Here is a 12,725-nt window from a genome sequence, read left to right on the forward strand (position 1 = left end):
ATGTGCAGGCATTGATGTGCAGGACAGGCAGTGGTTGGAACACAGGGATTTTATTCTTTCTGGAAGCACATCAGTCTGAACTCAGCAAAACACAGAACGCAGCTTCATACAGCAGCACAGACACGTCACAAAAGAACATTTTTCCTTTTTCCATGCTGAGTTTATATACAGATAGAAGGGCTCTCGGTACCATGTGAAGCTCCAGCATTGCTTTGGTCCCTTCCTTCACTCGCATTCACCATCACCCATCCTCGCACACACTCGTACCCCTGCAGTAGCAGTTCTGGTAGCAGCAGGTGGCACTCAGCTTCATTTTCCTGCTGCCATGAGGATGATGTGCTGCAAGGATGGCGAAGAGCTGTGGAGCAGAGGTGCTCACAGGTGGCTGTAGCTCCCCTTCGGCCCCGTTACAAACCGGTCGGCCGTAAATGGAGCTTTGGTTTCGTGTACCTTTTATCTGTTGTGTTGAGATGCTTTTCTGATCTGAGAGCCGTGGCCCTTAGCAGCCCCGCTCTGCCTGGTGGAGATGATCCTCCAAAAGGATCCCACCTCCTCTCCATCACCTCATCCTCCGTTAATGAGCTCTGTTAACCCTTCCAGTTCAGTGCATCTCCAGCTGGGACGCCACTCTGCTCGGCTTCCTTGGCTGAGAAGCGGTCCCAGCTCTCCCTTTGCTGCCTGGTCTGCATGGATGCCCTCCCTGCCTGCAGCAGAGGACTGAGACAGGAGGAGGTGGCACAAGAGACGAGGGAGAACCCAGCGTTTCACTGAGGAATGGTCTGAGTATTAAAGAACAACTTTGGACCCAGCTGGGCTCCTGGTCCTCTCAAGGCAGCGGGGAGCAGCCTGGGTGTGAGCAGAGTGGTGGAAGGAAAGCAGCTTTCGGCTCTAAGCTCTTTTTTTTTTCTATGCTTCAGTGCAGAAAAGTTTCATAACCTTAAAAACCACTTTGGTCCTCTTTAACCCTTCGAGTTCCGTTGCCAGCAGAGGTAGTGGGTTTGCATTGAAGGGTTACCTTACACACACACACACAATCAAAGACTAAAAGCTCACAGTGGAGGGGGGTTCAGCTTGGCTCAGGCACCCTGCATCTCCCCCCGCTGCCCTCACAGCATCGATTTTGGAGATCAAATATACATCCACAAAGCCCTGAGACCGTGCCACGTGGGGAGGGCGGAAGAGGAAAATGCCCATATCGTTGTATACAAGCAGCAACGCGAGCTTCGTCAGCCGAGCCACCGCCGCCTGGGGCCGCTCTCACTGCTGAGCTGCGGCGGTGGCGTCGCTCTCGGGCTCCTCTTCGGGGTCGCTGTGCTCTCCTGCAGCGCAGCGCAGCGCTGAGCCCTCCGTGTCCGACTGCCCGGTGCTGCACGTGCGGCTGCGCTGCCCCTCGCTGCCCTCCTCGTAGAACGGAGCTTCGTCCGTGCTCGTTTCGCTCCCTTGTTTTCGCAGCTGCCCGCCGTCCTCCGGCTCCGAGTCGGAATCCACCGATCTCTCGCTGGGCTCTGTGGATCCGTACGGAGCTGTGAGGCGGTCGCTGCTCTGCGCTGCCTCGGCCCCGAGCTCCTCACCGCGGCGAGCAGCGATGGAGGTGTGGGGACGGGTGCCCCCAGGGGCTGAGGCAGCGCGAGAACCCAGAGCCCCTCTTTGCAGCCCCAGACCCGTGTCCCCACAGCCCCCAGAGCCCCTCACTCACCCCCGAACGCTCCCACGTTGTACCCCAGGTCGCCCTTCCCCGGCGGCTGCGGGCACGGAGCGGCCGTGGGCTCATCCTGCTGGGAGGGGTCCGTGTGAGGGGGGAGCACACAGGGCCAACCTCACGCCCCCCCCCCGCTGCTCCCTCCCCAGGGCCCCATACCGGGGTCTCGTCCTCGCGATCTGCGGTGAATTCAGTGCCGCCAGCGGTCAGAGTGCTGCCTTTGTCCTCGAAGATGGTGGGGTAGAAGATGATGAGCGCCTCGACGACGCGCGCCTGGTGGGGGTAATCCACCAGCGAGGACAGAGAGATGGTGGCATCCGTGGGCCGTGGCCGCAGCAGCGTCGGCCCGAAGACGATGCCCAGATTGCTGGAGGTCATTTTGTTGTCCTGCTCCACCTCCACGATCCTGGATGAGGAAATCCATGAGAGCAGGCAGCGGCTGCTCCCCTTTCCCATCCCACCACGGGGACAGAAGGGACGGCCCCCCCAGCCCGGATCCCCCTCCTCACCTCCTCAGGTGCTGCAGGAGGTACTGCAGCGTGGCCGTGTTTTCCCACGGGAGCTCCTTCAGCAGCTCCTTCAGTTTCAACACCAGGTTCACCACCACGCGTTCGGTGTCGGCCCCTTTGTCCACCAGCTCCGGACCCCCTTTCCCACTCCTCCCTTTGGCCTCGCTGCCGCCCTGCAGGCTCTCCTTGGCTGCTCCCATCAGCGCGTTGTACATCCGGAACGGCACGATGGGCTCGGGCAGCTGCAAGAACAGTGCGAGAGAAACCCTGTGAGCTCCCCAGATGGAGAACGCTCCTTTTCCCTTCAGAAAAAAGACACAAAAACCCAGCCTGGGGCGTGTGCGCGGCTTCTCTATAGATAAGAGGTTGTTAAATGGGACGGTGCTAATTGTTCCCTAGGAGGAGGTGAGAAGGAATCAGCGCAGCCTGCAGCTGTCAGGAGGAGCGTTTGGCTTTGAAGTTTGCATAAAGCAACCTGAGTGCGTTCGTGCACCGCCCGGCAGTTGTGCAGCGCTGCTGATGTTTGCGGTGCCTTCCCCGGGTGTTTGCTGGGGATGGATCGCTTTGCAGCAGAGCAGCGCTCCTGCAGAGGGACTTGAAACCGATTTCTCAGCCGTGCACTGAGCCTGGATCTCAGCACAGGGCAGACCTCTTCTTTTTGCTCTCTGCTCTCCCTATCCAGGAGCTCGCAGCCCCTCTCTGCAGTGCGGGGACGTGGGGAGAAGCCTCCTCTGCCCCCAGGAAACCAGCAGAAAGGGTTAAGCCGTGAGAGAGAGAAGCTGCTTCCTCTCCTCCTGCCCCGTTTGAGGATGTGGGTCGGGGTTTGAGTTTCGGTGCAGGACTGAGCTGATGGCAGAGATGTTTGCTGCAGGCAGAGGGCCGGGAGAAGTGAGCTGAGCCCAGCCCCGCTGCGGGGCGACCTTTACGGCCACTTCCCTTTCTCCTGCTGCTTCCCCAGCTGCAAAGGGGAGGGACGGTGCAGCGCTTCGCGTTGTGTTGCTGTGGGCAGGGACTTCGCTGCTGCAGCTGATGTTGTGTGAGGGCTCACTGGGGGCAGACGCATGGAGCCGCCCTGAGATGTGCAGTGAGATTGCTGATCCTCCTGCACACACCTCCATCGGGCCAGCTGGGCAGGAGGGGCTCTGATCCACCCAGCAGGCAGCTGTCAGCACAGCTGGCAGCAGGATCGCCCCCTCCAGGCACGGATTGCTGGAATCACCAGGAATCACCTCTGCCCCCACCTGTCTCAGGTAGAGCTTCAGCACGTTGCTGATGTCGTGTGGGGACGCCTGGGAAAGCTCCACCAGCTCCTTCCCGTTCTCAAAGGCCTGGCAGAGCTTCTCCACGCGGGTCTTCACGCCGTTCACTCGGTAGATGCCCTGCCAAGGGGGAGAAAACCAAAGCTGAACATTTCTCTTTGGGTTCGCACGAGCTCTCGGCTCCCAGCCACTCCTTTGGGGGTGGAAATCCCCCTCAGGAGGTTTGGAAGAGCTGTTGCAGCTCAGATGTCGCTGCTGTTCCCCTTTTGTAGGGAAGAGAGGGAGTGCAGGACACGTTTCCGTGTCAGTTTGTTTGTTGTGGGACCTCCTGCCTCAGAACCTGAGGGCTGCGCTGGTTCTCATAGCAGGACAGAGCCCATCTGGAGGGCAAGCAGCTGGAGCAGAGGGGAGGGCAGGGGGCTCACCTTGGTTTTCAGCGCCCTCTTCTCAATCTCAGAGATGCACTTCTTAACGATGAAGGGGATGCCGTCAGCGCTGCCCTGAGAAGCCTTCAGGAAGTCCTGCCCAAAAAGCTGCAGCTTCCCCTGGAGCTTCTTGTGCCCACATTGGATGGCCAAGGTCTCCAAGCACTTCTTGTGGCACGCCAGGTAGCACTGGGAGACAGGGAAGGGCTCAGAAGCGGGATCCCCCCCCCCCACCTCCCCAATCCTCCCACATCCCCAGCATTACCTCCTCACATTCTGCCCCCTGGAAGTACACGTAGCTGTTGCATTCCCTGCACTTGGAGGGGGTCCGCAGCTTCCTCAGCCGGTGGGTCTGGGCTGCCCTGGACAAACCCACGTTCCGGAAGGGTCCCGTGGGTGCTGCCATCTCTGGGGTGATCCCATTGATGCCTACAGGCAGAGAACAAAGGGACACATCAGCATTCTGTCTCCTTAGGGGTCAGGCAGAGCGAGGCTCGAGCAGAAGGATCACTGTCATATGGGGACATGGCATGTCGGCACGTGGGGCACACGGACACACAGGACATGGAGACACACGGGACACGTGAGCCATGTGGGGTCATGCTGACACATGGGACACGTGAACATATGGGAAAAACAGACACACAGGACATGCTGACACATGGGACACACGGACAAACATGTGGACACACGGGACATGCTGACAGACGGGGCTTTGGGCCACATCCCAGCTAACCAAGGGCTGTGCTCCTGATGGAGCTGTTGCCACTGCTTTGCACAGGGCCTGTCCCTGCCTAGTGGGAATGGTGTTGTGTTCCCCATGGACTCGCTGGTATTTCAGCTCTCCTCCCAGCAGAAGAGGGGGGCAGAGACCCCACACAGCACAGCACAGCACAGCTGCATCTCCACTCCATCACATACTCTGCTCAAAGGAGGCAGCGTTCTCATCCTTCTCTCCCAGCTCCTCGCTGGAGGACATGGTGCCATTGGATGACAACCGTTGCAGTTTGTGGCTGAACTCTCCTGCTAAAGCAAAGCCTGGTTTGAGAGCTGGGAGGGATGGGGGGGATGAAGGAGGGGGGGGGTTCTGGGGGCACTCCTGTGCGTGTGGCTGTCCCTGCAGCAAGGAGTGGAGGTAGAGCAGGACAACAAGATGACCTCTGCAAGAGAAAGGTTGGAAGTGAAGAGAAACAGAAAAACAGAAGGGTTTCTGTGCTCGTTGGGTTCTGGCAGCTGGGGAGCTGGGGATTGCTAGAGGAATCAAGGGCTGAGGGAGCTGCACCTTCCCATGGGTGCAGCACAGGTTTGGTGGTTCCCCCCCCGTTCCAGTAGGTAGGGATCAGCAGTTAGCTGTGATGGAGTCTTAATTCTTAGGGAAGCTAAAAGGAAAAGGAAAAGAAAAGGAGAGGGGAGGAGAGGATGGGAAGGAAAAGATATAAAGACAAAGGAAAAGATAAAAAGGAAAAATGAAAGAAAAAAGAAAGCGCTGTTGGCAAGGAGGTGCTGCCTTCGGGTGGGCTCCACCAGAGGGCAAAGGACGGCCCGGATTCTGCACCCACCTGTGCTGGAATCCAGGCTGCTGTCAGCTTCAGAGGTGGTCGGCCAGGATTTGTGCACCTGGTGTCCCCTCCCTGCTGTGGGAAGAAGGGCTCACCGTTTGGGGCTGCCCCTGATGCCACGCAGAGCAGCTCTGATAGCAGAAGCATTTGCTTGCTGCAGGCAGTGCTCAGGGCTGGGCTTTTCTCACCTCTGCGCTCTGCCAGCGTCCCACCCTGGGTCTCTCTGGGTCCATCTGTGCTGCTCCCATCCCTGGGCAGCCCAGCCCCATCAGAGCCACCACTGGTGGAGAAGTCGCTGGCGTTGAAGCTGCCCTTCCGTGTGCGGGTGAAGGGGGACCTGGTGGTGGGGAGGGAGGAGAAGGGCCATGTCCAAGAGGACGTAGGGGGAGGGATGCTAGAAAAGCCACTCCAAAAGTAGTGGCTATCCACCAGAGCTGAGGTGGAAGCCTTCTGCTCCTGCACCAAGCAGCCTCTGTCTGCAGGAGCCCCCCCTGCAGGTTGGTGCAGAGGAGCAGCGATTTCCCCCTCCTCTCCTACCAGGCGCTGTGGGACACGTAAGGCTCGAAGTCGTACTGCGTGTCGGGCTCATCCCCTCGCTGCAGCTGCTTGACGTGCGAGGCATATTGCTGCCCGGGGTCGTACAGCTTGCTGCTCTCACACAGGGTTTGGAAGTAAACGGGCAGCGGCGCCGTCTGCATGTGCATGATTTGGTAGAAGGCGATGGTGGCCTGAAAACAACGGGGAGGAAGTCAGGGCAGGAGTCAGGGGGTGGCACAGGGGGAGGAGAGGCACGGAGCTGCCAGGTGGAGAATCGGGAGTGGGGCTGGGGCTGCAGCCCTGTCCTTGGCTCTGTGCAGCGCAGGGCTGAGCAGCTGCTTGCCCTCCGGCCCCCCCGGCTGTGGCACGGCCCCCAGCCCTCCCAACTCACCAGTTTGATGACCTGGTCGCTCTGCTTGATCAGCTCGTGGATCTGCCTCAGGGAATTCACTTTGGTGTCCTCCAGCTCCTGCTTCTGCGTGTTGGCATCTGCCACGCAGGTCCGGTAGGTGGCCATGGCCTCTTCTGCCTGAGGAGTTGGAGAGGGGAGATGGAAGCTGCTCAGAGGTGTGGAATTGGATGGGAGCTGCCTCCCTGTGCTGGACCCTGTGCTCTGTGCTGAGGTCAGGCTGAGCTTCCAGCCCCCGTGCTTCTGGGCTGCCCTGTGCCAGAACACCAAGGAGCAAGAAGATCCCTGCAAAGCAGTGCCTGGAGCTGCTGTGCTCCCACCTTGTTCTTGGCCTCCTCTTCCAGCCGCCTCTTCTTGTCCAGGGTTTTGGTGGTGACGTTGCTGGCGGTGCTCTGCTGCTCCTCCTCTGCTCTCACTGCCACATATTTGGCCTTCTCGTGCTCCTCGCTGCGCTGCATGTACACCTGCTTGGCCTTCCGCAGGTTCACCTCTGCATCTTGCTGCCAAAGGAGGAGCACCGGGGTGAGGGCTGAGCCCTGCAGGGGTCACCCTGCACAAAGCTGCCCAGGATGGATGGATGGATGGGTGGATGGATGGGTGGATGGATGGGTGGATGGATGGATGGGTGGATGGATGGATGGATGGGTGGGTGGATGGATGGATGGATGGATGGATGGATGGGTGGGTGGGTGGATGGATGGATGGGTGGGTGGATGGATGGATGGATGGATGGATGGGTGGGTGGGTGGATGGATGGATGGGTGGATGGATGGATGGGTGGGTGGGTGGGTGGATGGGTGGATGGGTGGATGGGTGGATGGATGGATGGGTGGGTGGATGGGTGGGTGGGTGGGTGGGTGGATGGGTGGGTGGGTGGATGGACACCTTCATGCCTCACCAGCTTCCGCTGTGCACGGTGCCACTGCTCCTTGATCTCCTTCCTTCTCTTCTCGTGCTCCAGGCGCCTCACAGTCAGCGGCTGCAGGAGCGAATGGTGCAGCTGGCAAAGCACAGCCCTGCACGGAGCCCTGGCAGGAGCTGCTCCGTGCACTGCATGCTCACCTGCAGGAAGGTCTGGTGCTGCAGCGTGGTGACAGTCTGCAGGACCGACGTGCCGTATTCCATGTCCTGCTCCAGTGCCAGCAGGTAGATGGACAGGAAGGGCATGCTGGTCTGAGGAACGACAAAAGCAGCACTCTGAGGCTCAGCACGAGGCTGATGCTGTCAGCTCCAGGACAGCTGGGGAGCTCCAGGCTGGCCGTACCTCCTGCGTGAAGGTTTGCTTGCAGCTGTTTGCCATCTTCTGGAGCCCTTTGGCGAACTCCAGTTCTGGAAGAGAAAGGTTGGAAGTGCAGAAAGTTGAAACAGAAGGCTTTCTGTGCTCGTTGGGTTCCTTCTTAAACGTGAGTCAAGAACTTCAGGGACCTCCCAGCAGCTCTGGCTCCCTTGGCCCCATGCTGTGCTCTCAGGATCATCCCCCCATTCCAGAGCCACCCCACAGTGCACAGACCACCCCCCCCCCACATCTCACCCAGCGCCGTCCTTTTCTCCAGGTACCCGATGAGGTCTTTCATGTACTTGGAGATGTTCTTGGCATACTGCAGGGCAGCATCCACACCTCCCTCACAGCGCTGCAGCATCACATCCACCTCCTCCGCCGCCGGACGAACTGTGATGTGGGGACAGAGGAGAAGGGGAATGATCCCAAACCGTGCTGCTGCTGATTGCTGGGCTGGTCCTAGGACCCCCAGAGTAGCCAGGAAGACCCCAATGCCCACAGCAGCCGCTCTGCCATCTCATCTCAGCTGTGTCCCCAGGGGCAGCTCAGCGCAGGATGATGTCCAGGTGGTGATGGCAGAGCCCATTTCTTTTTGACCACCCCCAAGTCCCACAGCAATGCCTGCTTGCTCACCTGCATCATAGCTCTCCATGCCCGAGGGCACACCATCCCCTCCAGGCCCAGGGATCCCCCCATAGAGGCTCTCCATAGACTTTGGGAAATCAGGAAAGGAAGGAATGCGTCAGACAAACAGGAGTGCTCAGAGGGGACCCCTGTGCTCAGGTTTAGGGCTGAGACCCCAGCAGACCCCCAGCGGGAGGCACACACCTGATTCTGGTCGCTGGGGGGGATGGAGAGGATGGTGCTGCTGTCCACCTCCCCCATGAGGAACTCAGAGACGCTGTGACAAGAGGAACACAGTCAGCCAGAGGAGGAGCAGCGGTGACAAAGCAGCGCCACCTCCCAGCACCCCATCCGCATCCAGGGGCGGCGGTGCAAAACCCTTACGTGCTGCTGAAGGACACCGCGATGGTTTCCACAGCCTTCTCAAACTCCCTCTTGTCTGTCTCATTGTTGGATTCGTAATGGAATCCTGCGGGTGGGGGAGAAACAGGAGCCCCATCACCCCTGTGCACCCTGCACCCCACAGCACGGACCATCTCACGCAGCTCCCAGCACCGGGGTCACGGCCATGAGGAGGCCAGGACAACAGAGGAACACGATTCTGCCATGCTGGCAGCTGGGTGAGGACCCGGATCTCCATCATCACTCAGCTGCCTCCATCCCAAGGCCCCCATGTGGGGCCGGCCCCATGGCAGAGCACTGCCAGCCCCGAGGCTTCCTGTCCCCGTGTGGTTACAGCTCCAGGAAGCGGTGACGCAGTGTTGTGCTGTGCCTGCGGTTACCACAGCCCTCCCTCCTTCCCCCTTCGCCCTCCCCACCACAGCTGTAACTGCTCTGCCCCGGGTGGGACCGGAGCCCTCAGAGCCCACTCACAAACACGGGGATGTGGGACCAGAGCAGGGGGCTGGAATAGGGCTGAGGCTTGGATGGCAGCGCCTTCGTTCCGTGCCCCATCCATTGGCAGCCCTGCTCCAGGCAGCCCCAAAATGGGCTCCCCAGCAACGGGGTGGGAATTGGATGGAGCCCCCCGCCCTGGGCTCACCCTTCACTTTGGATATGAGGGTCCCTGCTGCAGTCAGCGTCTCCAAGGTGTTGAGCAGTGGGTATTTGTTGATCACTTGGCGCAGCACCCGCAGCGTTTCACCCAGACACTCGTGGGCCTGCGGCCGCTGGGACTCCTTGGGGTCTGCAGGAGAAAAGGCAGCCCTGTGTACACCCCATCCCTGGTGCTGTGCTCACCCCTGCCATGGTGCAGGCACACCTTCGAGGCATTTTTTCCTCAGTAGTAAATTTTTCCTTTGAAAGCGGTATGGGAATTTCCTTCCCATTTCCTCCCCTCCTCCCTGCTGGCCACACGATCCTGCCCCATCCATTGGCTTGGTTGTGTCCCGTGGGGTCCAGCACCACGCCACAGCCCCAACCCAGTGCTCAGAGCCAGGGGAAGCAGTGTGTGAGCTCAGGGCAGGGTGCTGGCAGCCCCTTCAGGCAGCGCTCAGCATCCCATAGGGATGCACTGAGGACAGCAGCCTGGGTCCCAGCTCCAGGTGGGGAAGGACTTTCCTCTGCTCCCTCTCTCATTTCCAGCACCATGTTCCCCACGTCTGGGCACGGCTGTTTTCCACCGTGAGTGAGGATGCGTCAACATGTTTGTTGAAAACAGGGCACCATGTGATCCCAGCAGCCCCACCTCATCGTGGGGAGCAACCACAGTGGCTGCTTTCTGCAACCCCGGAGACCACAGCCTCACAGCCCTGCAGCCCCACAGCCCTGCAGCCCTGCAGCCCCGCTCCTGCTTCGAGCATCATCCCCATCCCAAAGGGAGGGCCAGGGGCCGGGGCTGTGCTGGTGCCCCATAGGGTCCAGGGCCACTGCCAGGCAGCTGGCACTGCTGTGCTGTAAACAGGAAAGCAGGCGGATGAAAATAGCTCGCAGGCAGGAAGCAGTGTTATCCTGGCTCTGAGCTCCCAGCAGCCACCCACCACCCTCTGCCCCTGGGCCCCCAGCTCTGCACAGCCCCCCCAGGGCAGGGACCCCCTCCCCCCCCATTGGACCAAGCATGTTGTTCTTCAGCACCCGCTGGAGCCTTCATCCCTGGAGCCTTACAGCCCTGTGCCGTGGGGCGATGCCGTGGGGGTTCTGTGGTCCCCCAGTCCCACTCCCCCTCCATGGCCACCCGGGGGGCACCCAGCCCAGCACTCACCATCACGCAGCACCACGTCCCGCAGGTTCTCCAGGGCATCTGCGAACCTCGCCACGTCGGTCAGGAGCTGGGAGATGTCCTCCACATCGATGAAAGGACCCTCCCCTCCCTCCATGGGGCTGTGGGATGTGGGGGTCTTGTGGCCCTTAGGGACGGCCCGGGGGTTGGCAGCAGTGAGAGGGAAGCCGGCGGCGCTGGCATGGCGGCTGAGGCTGGTGGGGCGCTTCAGGGTGCCCACAGCACTGGGACTGCTGCTGAGTTTGGAGCTGGTGGGAGGCAGCTCCGTGGGGCTGGGAGCTTCCAGGCAGTCCTTGCGGGACAGATCCTGCAGGAGCACAGCACAGCGTGAGTGCCGCCCTGGGGATGGCGTTGCCTGAGGATGGTGGGCTCCATTGACAGCAGGATCTGGCCCTGCACATCCCTTCCTCTTTTTCTTGCTGTCCAAGTCCAGCACATCCTTAGCACTGCGGGGTTGGGGACGCCTCCAGGGCCGCCAATAGCAAAGAGTACAGAATTGTTGCAGACACACAGAGCCCTGATTTCTAGGGGTGAAATCACCCCAAGGGAGAGGCTGATAGCCACCTCCCAAGACCCCGTGCCCCAAAGCCATCACCGATGGGGTTGGGTTCTGCACCCCTCCATCCCAACACAGCCTCAACTGTGACACGAGTGTGCTGGGAACAGCAGCAGATTTGGCACCAATGGGGCAAAAACACCGCGGCATCTTCTCCAATCCTGCCCTGGAACACGAGGCCACCCAGACGGCAGCACCTCGAGCAGAGCTGATGAGGGCACTGCAGACCCCGCGGGCTGCTCCCTCCCACCATCCCCGTACCGTCAGCCGCACGGAGGGCGAGCAGGGCAGCGAATCCAGGGAGCGCTTTGGAGAGCTGGCCGTCCCCGTCCTGCGGCGCCCGGCAGCGTAGGGGCTGTAGCTGTTCCGCCCCGCCGCCCTGCCGAGCATCCCAGCGCCTGCAGGCTGCGCCCACCCATAGACCCCTCAGCAGGGGAGAACCGTGAAGAAGGGATGGGGATGGGGATGGGTGACCCTGCGAGGAGCTGCGGGCGGGCTGAAGCCGGCGGCCCCGTCCCGTGGGTTGGGGAGCAGCGCAGGCGCGGGGCGGGCTGAGGAACCCCGTCTGCCGGCCTCCCCACAGAGGAGAAGCGCTTCCTCTTGCACTCCGGGTCACTGATGAGTAAATAAACCCATAGCAGAGCCGTGGTGTGGGGCTGGCCAAGCCTCACTTCCCCTGCTCCTGCCCCTGAGCAGTCGGGGTCTCTCGCTCCCTCCACCGCGCTCCCCATGTTCTGCCGCAGCCCCAGCTCTGCCCGCTCTCCTCCCAGCCGGGCCCTTCGGCTGTTGCTGCATCCCCTTCATCTGGGGCAAAGTCCCCCCGGTCCCGTCGGCGGAGTCCTTCCTCATTTCCTTCCTCCTCGCATCCCTCCAGCCACCCCATCCCTCCCTCCCCACCTCACTTACAGGCAAGGTCTGCGGGATGGGGCTCCCCGCGCGGCTCTTCTTGGAGATGGAGGGGGTCTTCATCAACTCACGTTTCTTCCGGGAGAACATGGCTATAGGGCGGCCCTGGGGGGGCCCCGAGCTGCCAGCAGCTCTCCGCTACCCCTCCGTCAGCATTCGCTGGGGCCAACTGTCAGCGCAGCGCATGTGACACCGCCTTATTTCCTCATTGGGTTCGCAGGCAAAGTTGAAACAGGAAAAGCTAAAAGTGCGGCGAGGGCACGAGGCCGGGAGGAAGGGGTCTCCGGCCGCCCCCCCCCGGTGTCGTGTGGCACTCAGCGTGCGGGTGCCGGGGATTCCTCGTGGAGTTTTGCGGCCCAGGGAGGACGGATTCCCCGGCACTGGGGCTGTGGGGCCGTCAGACCCTTCAGTTAACTGATGGATGCGCAGTGCGGGGTTGCGGGGCTCCAGCGCTCGGTTCAGCCCAGCCCGGCTCTGCTCTGCTCTGCCCTCATTTCTGGTCCCCGGCCACACCTGCGCCCCCCCCCCATTCCCCCCCAGGACCCCACCCACAGCACAACGCAGCCGTGCAGCTCTCGGTCACCCTCCGCAAAGCGAGCAGAGGGGCGGTGCGGGGCGGGGAGATGAGGGATGGGGATGCGGGGAGGCGGTCGGACCAGGGGGTCGGGCAGAGGGGGCGGGGAGGGGGCGTGCGGGTAGGTGTGCGCGCGAGAGCGCGTGGCCGCGCGTGGCCCGGTTGTGCGCA

General features: G+C 61.3%; 1 protein-coding gene across 10 annotated transcripts; it reads right to left on the reverse strand.

Annotated features, from left to right (window-relative positions):
* Positions 1-33: 33 nt before the first annotated feature.
* ARHGAP45 (Rho GTPase activating protein 45) lies at positions 34-12,492 on the reverse strand. 10 transcript variants are annotated; one of them, XM_052665432.1, is made up of 23 exons: positions 11,981-12,492; positions 10,501-10,825; positions 9,343-9,486; positions 8,685-8,769; positions 8,505-8,577; positions 8,310-8,388; positions 7,929-8,066; positions 7,662-7,726; positions 7,460-7,570; positions 7,296-7,376; positions 6,718-6,897; positions 6,380-6,517; positions 5,989-6,179; positions 5,640-5,788; positions 5,452-5,523; positions 4,814-4,915; positions 4,158-4,321; positions 3,893-4,081; positions 3,450-3,587; positions 2,209-2,450; positions 1,859-2,105; positions 1,697-1,772; positions 34-1,505 (listed from the first exon to the last, which is right to left on the reverse strand). In XM_052665432.1, the coding sequence occupies exons 1-23, from the start codon at positions 12,068-12,070 to the stop codon at positions 1,258-1,260; spliced, it is 3,327 nt and encodes a 1,108-aa protein (XP_052521392.1). In that variant the 5' UTR covers positions 12,071-12,492; the 3' UTR covers positions 34-1,257. The 10 variants fall into 10 exon arrangements, with proteins under 10 accessions (XP_052521392.1, XP_052521390.1, XP_052521391.1 ...); XM_052665430.1 differs by having other exon boundaries at positions 1,697-1,775; positions 4,814-4,918; XM_052665431.1 differs by having other exon boundaries at positions 5,452-5,526.
* Positions 12,493-12,725: the final 233 nt, after the last annotated feature.

This window comes from Tympanuchus pallidicinctus, unplaced genomic scaffold, assembly GCF_026119805.1.
Source record: "Tympanuchus pallidicinctus isolate F22 unplaced genomic scaffold, pur_lepc_1.0 scaffold67, whole genome shotgun sequence".
Lineage (NCBI taxonomy): Eukaryota > Metazoa > Chordata > Aves > Galliformes > Phasianidae > Tympanuchus > Tympanuchus pallidicinctus.

What these genes read in the sequence shown, in the direction of transcription:
- ARHGAP45 (XM_052665423.1), bottom strand. Translation starts at nt 11,464, where the DNA reads ATGCTCGGCAGGGCGGCGGGGCGGAACAGCTACAGCCCCTACGCTGCC. An exon ending in AGCAAACCTTCACGCAGGAG is followed by an intron (nt 7,571 to 7,661) that starts GTACGGCCAGCC and finishes GTCGTTCCTCAG; the next exon opens with ACCAGCATGCCCTTCCTGTC. An exon ending in CAGCCTGGATTCCAGCACAG is followed by an intron (nt 4,919 to 5,451) that starts GTGGGTGCAGAA and finishes GCTTTGCTTTAG; the next exon opens with CAGGAGAGTTCAGCCACAAA.